This window comes from Carlito syrichta, unplaced genomic scaffold, assembly GCF_000164805.1.
Source record: "Carlito syrichta isolate Samal-C Ts95f unplaced genomic scaffold, Tarsius_syrichta-2.0.1 Scaffold308579, whole genome shotgun sequence".
Taxonomy (NCBI): Eukaryota; Metazoa; Chordata; class Mammalia; order Primates; family Tarsiidae; genus Carlito; species Carlito syrichta.
Genome location: NW_007252675.1, coordinates 73,386 through 81,064, shown reverse-complemented (window position 1 = coordinate 81,064; position 7,679 = coordinate 73,386). Strand labels below are relative to the sequence as shown.

At 36.0% G+C, this 7,679-nt stretch overlaps 1 protein-coding gene across 1 annotated transcript in view; it reads right to left on the bottom strand.

Annotated features, from left to right (window-relative positions):
- The window catches only part of SCMH1 (sex comb on midleg homolog 1 (Drosophila)), a 157,803-nt gene that overhangs the window by 84,379 nt on the left and 65,745 nt on the right, over positions 1 to 7,679 (bottom strand). Inside the window, exon 8 of the mRNA XM_008065492.2 lies at positions 1,599 to 1,842. Coding sequence (XP_008063683.2) covers positions 1,599 to 1,842 — 244 coding nt within the window. The remainder of the gene's footprint in view (positions 1 to 1,598; positions 1,843 to 7,679) is intronic.

The following is a 7,679-nucleotide window of genomic DNA, read 5'->3' as shown; positions in this document are numbered from 1 at the left end:
GAAGGAAGTAAGGATGGAAGGAAGGAAGGAAGGAAGGAAGGAAGGAAGGAAGGAAGGGAGTCAGGTGTGGTAGAATGTACCTGTAGTACCAGCTAATCAGAGGCTGAGGAGGGAAGATCGCCCGAGCCCAGGAGTTTGGGGCTGCAGTGGCAATGGAATAAGACTCCCAACTCAAAAAAAAAAAAAGTTCTGTCTCCAAAAAGAAACTTTTGGGGATAGATATGTTAATTATTTTGATTGTGGTAATAGTTTATGAATTATAAAAGTCAAAACTTTTCAAATTGTATACTTTAAATATATGCTATTTATTTTATATCAGTTATACTTCAGTAAAGCTATTAAAAAACAAAAACCCCCTCACAACTATAACTTCACTGTCACTATCCTATCATATTTTATTTTCTAGGAGAAACTATATTATTTCTATTCATAAAAATTTTGAAATTTTATCTGAAATTACCCTATTTCTTGATTTAAATGTTTACTGTCTCACTCCACTAGATTTGATGTACCACTATTGTACATCTTTGTCACTGCAGTATCCTCAGCTTCTAATACAACTAGGTGCTCATGAGCTCAATTAATATCTGACTAATTGAATGAATGAATCCCAAGAGAGGTTTAGAAAAGAGATCATCAGACAAAAGAAAGGGTGACCTTCCATTCCCTCAGATTCATCAGTACTTTTTAGACTTCAGAGGATGAGATGATTATTATTTTCTTTACTAAGACCTGATATCTCAAATTCTATTCTGGATGATCTCCACCATCATTCCTAGTATCATTTATTGTTCATTTGGTCTATAATACTATTCCAGTACTTTATAAATATACTCTTCCACTGGTAGTGATTTTATAATAATAGTACAATAATAATATAGCATATTTAATCATATAGTATAATATATATTATGTAGTAATTATAATAAATATTATAAAATGCATATCTATAATAGCAGTGATAACACAATTAAAATTTTGTTTAGCACTTGGTTTTTGCCAGATGTATTTTACCCATGTACTCTCATTTATTCCTCACACAAACTTCATGAAGTAGGTTTTCTTGTTTACAGATGTGGAATCTGAGGTTTAGAGAGGTGAATTAACTGCTCAAAGCCACACGGTTGATAAAAGGCAGAGATGGAACTCAAATCCAGGTCTATCTTACTTCAAAGCCCATGCTTTTTCCAATCTGCTACGTTGCTTCTCAAGTATTTTTACAACACAGTGTCACTCCATCTCATACACAAAGCCCCTAAGGTCACAGGGAGATATGTGTCTTGAAGATGATACTACTCAAACTTTGAAACAAGTTAGGGACAAAGAGTTAAAAAGCTAGCTGCTTGAGAATAAGCCAAGATACTTAGAACAAGAAATTTTAACTTTATTCTAAGTTCCATGTGTAGCTTCATTTGATACTTACTGATTGTTTCTGATTACTCTCTGGTAGATCTTGTTTTTACCTAAGTTGCTGGCCCTTGTTCCCCCCTTGCATAATAGTGAAGTTTACTGGTGAAGATATGCTGACCATGACAGACCTAGGTAATCTCCCTTATCATCTGGGTCCCAGTGTCAACAGCCTGATGATGGACCTTTACCTTTGGTGCCAGGAGGCTGCAGGTTGTCTCCAGTCAAGGAACACCAGCCCACAGGGAAGATGTCCCGGGAGTCGAAGCGGCACCAGTAGTCAAAGGCCCCTCGCCACCCATCAAAAGTGACAAGCACCTCTGAGCCCCGAACCTCCCCAATAGTGGCTGGGCAAATGAAATGAGGGTTCTTCCTGTCCACAGCTTCTAGCTTCATTCCCATTTTGAAGAAGTTGTGGGAAGGCGATGGTGGCTCCTAGATGAGAAACAGAAATATACAGACCTAGACACAAAGAGAGGCTATGCATGCCAATAGGCTACTATCTAATTTGGATGATTACAAAGTGCTACATAAGATTTGTAATGGAGATTTAATCTTTCTTTTAAATGAATTTCAAAGTATACTGAAGTATTACATTATTAATCCTAAAATGTTGACAACTTTGCTCCAGATTTTTAAAAAAAGAAATAAAAGGCTACAGATAAAGTTGAATCTCCCTTTGAATCTGCCCTTCTCTGTTCCATTCTCCTTCCATCACAGAGATAACAATTACCCATGCATGTTTTATATTTTGCTATACACATACAAAGTCTGACAATTAAGCTTGTGAACTTGCCACCATGTGCTTATGTTGGCAGCACTGTTAAAAAAAACTCGGTGAAGTTTCAAAAACTTCGCATATCAGTGTCTCACAGCTGTGTTCATGTCAATGTGTGTGGGTGTCTTTTTGAGTGGTGCTCATTATTGTTGATGCATTTTTTTTGTGCTGTTGCAAGAATGTCAGAGCTTGAATTAGAGCAACAAACATTAAATTTGTTAGACCTGGCAAGAGTGGAGATGAAATCAGGAACATGTTAGTCCAAGTTTTTGGGGATAATGCTATGAAGAAAACACCAATGTACAAATTGATTAAACGTTTTTTTCTGAGGGGACAGAAAGAGTCACTGATGAAAAGAGAGCAGGACCACCAGTAACAAGCAGAACTGATGAAAACATTGCAAACACATTTGTCAAATCATGCATCAAAATTGTCAACTGACTGTGAGAAGCATAGCAGACCAAATAAAAACTGACACAGAAATAGTTAGGAAAATATTAACTGAAAATCTTGGCATGAGAAAGGTGTGTGCAAAAATGGTCCCGAAGGAGCTCTTGCATCACGACAATGTACCAGCTCACATAGCAGTGTCTGTGAGGGAGTTTTTAGCCAATAAACAAATTACTGTATTGGAACACACTCCCTATTCACCCGATCTGGCCCCCAATGATTTTCTTCTTTACCTGAAGACAAAGGAAATATTGAAAGGAAGATATTTTGATGACATTTAGAACATCAAGGGTAATATAACAGCTCTGATAGCCAATTCAGAAGAGTTCCAAAATTGCTTTGACCAGTGGACTAGGTGCTGGTGCACAGCTTCGTAAGGGGAGTACTTCAAAGGTGACCATAGTGATATTCAGCAATGAGGTATGTAGCACTTTTTCTAGGACAAGTTCACAAACTTAAGTGTCAGCCCTCATGCATACCAATTTGCCTGCTATTACACATTATCATCCTACAACTTGTTTTGTTCAACACTATGATTTAGAAATTTACCCATGTTGATAAATTTAGCTCCAATTTATTTTAACTCCTAATAATATTTCATTATCTTTATATATCACAATGTATTCATTCTCTTTCGATGAACATTTAAAGTTGTTTCCAGTTGTTTACTATTTCAAAAAAGTTTTAAGGACCATTCTTGCATTTCTTCCTTTGTACACATGTGGGAAGGTTTCTTAGGATATATATCTAGGAGTAGAATTGTAACATCTTCTGCTTTACTAAATATAGTTAAATTGCCCTCTAAAGTGGTTGTAACACTTTATACTCTCATCAGCAGTGTGGAGAATTCTTAAGTACTGATTTGTAATGCAAGGTTTCAAAAAATGTGTTGTACATTCTATTCTGTTCCCTTAGTCTTATTGTCTGATCCTATATCAATAACATAGTCTTTCTAAATGAATATGTGGCGAGAAAAGTTCCCCTACTTTGCCTTTCTTGAGTAATGTTTAGGCTATTTATTCTCTATTATCTTGCATATAAACTTTAATCAGCTTTTCAAGTTTCACAGAAAAATTCTATTATAATTTTGACTGGAATTGCAATAAATTTATAGATCAATTTGGGAGAAAATAATCTTTTTATGAATCTTCCCATCCAGAATATGATAGTCTTTTCCACATGTTAAGATTTCATTCACGCAGATTATTTTTTAATATAGATTTTAAAATTTCTATCATAAATATCTCATGCTTTTTTACCAACACTTTTTTATAGGCAAATTATAATTTTATCGCTATCATAAATGGCATTTTAAAATATCATTTTTTTTTTTTGAGTTGGAGTCTCACTCTGTCCCCCAGACTGGAGTGCAGTGGCCGCTCCCGGCCACCACAACCTCGCCTGCTGGGCTCCGGCGATCCTTCCACCTCAGCCTTCCAAGTAGCTGGAATTACAGGCATGCGCTACCACGCCCGGCTGATTTTTTGATTTATTGTAGAGATGAGGTCTCGCTGCCCAGGCGGGTCTCGAACCCACAGGCTCAGGCAATCCACTCACCTCAGCCTCCCAAAGGCGTGGGATTACAGGCTGGGCCACCGAGCCCGGCTTTAAAATATCATTTTTAAACCACTTGTTGCTGTTATATAGGAATGAAGTGATTTTTAAAAAACTGACCAACTGATTTCATATTGATTAGCTTAGGCTAACTTATGTACCAATTTTTGTCTGCTTGATATGTCAGTGAAGAGATATGTATTAAAATATTCCCTAGTGGCTGGTGGATTTTCCAATATTGTCATTTAATTTTGTCAAATTTTGCTTTATATACTTTGATATTGTGGTTTTTAGGAGCATGTAGATTTATAACTATTTTAATCTTCTTGGTAAGCTATACTTTTTATCAGTAGATAGTGACCTCAATGCTTTTTAGCATCAAAGTCTCCTTCGTCTGACTTCAGTATAGTTTACTAGCTTTATTTTGATAAAAGTTTGCCTGGAATATCCTTTATATTCTTTTACTTTCTATATTTTTAGGTCATGTTTACACAGTATGTCTTACAAGCAGCATATCGCTTTTTTTTTTTATTTAATTTTTTTGAGTCAGGGTCTCACTCAGTCACACAGGTTGGCGTGCAGTGGCACGATCACAGCTTACCACAGCCTTGACCTCCTGGGCTCAAGTGATCCTCTCTCCTCAGCCTTATATGTAGCTGGGACTATAGGCATACCCTACCACACCCGGCTAATATAATTTTTTGTAGGGATAAGGTCTAACTATGTTGCCCAGGTTGGTCTCGAATTCCTGGGCTCAAGCAATCCTCCTGCCTTGGCCTCCCAAAGTGTTGGGATTATAGGCATGAGCCACTGTGCCTGGCCTAACTAGATTAAAAGAAAAAAAAAATCTGATTCATGTATGACTAAGTTGATGTGTTTAACCTCATTTCTTGTGATAAGCAATGCATTTGAATTTATTTTAACTATCTTATTGTCTACCTTTCTATTGAATTTGATTTTTTCAAAATTCTTTCTTCTCCTTTTCAATCAACTGAATTTTTCTTCCTTTTCCCTTGTCACTGATTCAGAAGTTAACATTCTACTTAGTCTTTTGATGAATTCCTTTAAGATCTGAACTGCACATTTGACAAAACGAAGTGTAAAATTCACTTTTATTTCTAGTCCCAAACAATACAAGAAGTACTCCTGAGATACATAGGTGTTAGATAATTTAGTTCTACATCGCTGTACTACCAATTAATCACTTTTGTTGTTATAATTGGTTTATACAATAGGTAATGCTTGATTTGCTTTATCCATGTGTTAAACAACCTATTATTCATTCTTATTTTGTGATTCAATTTCCTTTTTCCTGAAATATATTCTTCAGTTGTTCTTTCAGTATATATGTTGGTATTCACTTGTATTAGTTTCTTTGAAATGTTTAATTTTAGCTTCATTCTGAAATAACAGTATAACTAGATATAGAACTCCAGGTACTTTTTCTCATTGCTCTGAAAATATTATGGCGGTACTGCTGCTATAAAGAAACACGCTGTCAACCTAACTGTAATCCCTTTGAAGATATTCTGTTTGACTACTTGCTCAGATCTTTTCTTTTGACATTAGTTTCCTACCACAATGTTATAAGTTATGTATTTGTCTTTACCACACACTCTGGAAAATTCTGTTATCTTTTCAAATACAATTTTATTTCTATTTTTTCTAACTAATACTCCTGGCTTTTATGCTCAGCATATACTGGAACTTCTAATATTATTCTCCTTGTTTTTTCCCCCTTGAACATTTTCTCTTTATCTCTCTGTGCTATGATCCGAAAAAATTCTTTACACGTCTTTAAGTTAAATCTTCTTTATGTTTAAACTACATAGATACTTACCTTTTAATTTTTAATTTAAATGGCTTAAACGTTCTAGAAATTTTGTGCTCTAGATGTTCAATTTGGTCTTTAATCTGCCTTTTAAAAAATAGTTTTGTGCTTTTCTTGTCCTTTTATACCTTCTTTTAGCTCATTAGTCATTTAAAAATACTTAATTTATAATCCTTATCTGATATGTCTATTATCTGAAAGTCCTTGGGGTTATGTTACTATTGGTTGTATCTACTGATTCCCCATCATGTCAGATTTGTTTTGAAGGCTTTGTAATTCTGGACTAAGTACGCATCTTCAGAGGTATTTCACTTTTGGTACTTCTTTGAAACCAAACCCGCTAAGAGAGATTCTGGGTCTGCTCTGCCAGGCATACAGAAATATCTCTATACAACTTTGGAGTCCCTAAACAACACAAGGACCATATATGAACCATGGACTACAAGGAAGAAGTCTCTGTTTTATCACAGGAGATGACTATTCCCAACCCTGCCCAGACAGAGCCTAGCAGCAACTTCCTCATCAATGTAATAATCTTTCACTAAGAGGTAAACATTTGAGGGAATCTGATCTGTTTTTTGTTTTTTTGTTTTTTTGTTTTTTCAGCAGTCTGAGGTCCATTTCCCTGCCTTTTATGGGCTGCCCAAGGATTCATCTTGTATCTTACTGCAGTTGTAAAAAGACAAAATTCTTGGAAAGTAAGACTGGCGGAGCCCCTTAAGATAGCTGTAGGTTTAGTACGTATATGTAACATTCTGGTTTTTCCTTCTTCATTATTGGCCTTGAAATTTTTCTTACTTTCTGGTAAGTAAGCTCAGTAAAGCGTTGAAAAGACTATTTATTGTTCCCCACTCCTTTGGCATTTTGAGGTATTTTGTAGTGAAAAGGCTTTTAAGTTGCCCAGTATACTATATTTTGGGAACCAGGATTCTCACAGGGTTTATATTTAACTAGCAGCATAGGCAAACCCAATCCAGTCCCCTTTGCCCCCTTAACTTTCACCCCACTAAAAAATTCAACTAACAGCAGACTGACTGCCTTATCCCTAGAAAAGCAAGATGAACAAATACAGGTTTTGAATCCCTGTTCTGCCACTTACTAGCCATGATCTTGAGCAAGTTATTTATTTAAAAGTATTCGTTTCCTCAACCATTAAATGGAAATAATAATTCATAGTTCATAAAGTTAACTGTGGGTATGAAATAACATACTGTAGGCACTCAAAAAATACTACCCTTCCTTTTTCCCTGTTTAGAAGATAGACTTTACAGAACCCCAATATGTATTTAATAAAAAGAATATGGGCAATGAGACCTCATCTCTACAATAAATAAAAAAATCAGCCGGGCGTGGTAGTGCACGCCTGTAGTTCCAGCTACTCGGAAGGCTGAGGCGGAAGGATTGCCGGAGCCCAACTGGTTGAGGTTGCGGTGGCCAGGAGCGGCCACTGCATTCCAGTCTGGGCGACAGAGTGAGACTCCAACTCAAAAAAAAAAAAAAGAATAGCTCCTTTAGATTTGTATTACATTTTATATATTCTACTAATAACAAATTTTAACTTCTTAACTGCTCCAAAGTAGAGAGTACCACTTTAAAGATGAGGCCAAAGGGCCTAGATTACTGGCAGCTGGGATCCCCAAACCAGGAGTCCTAGCTTAA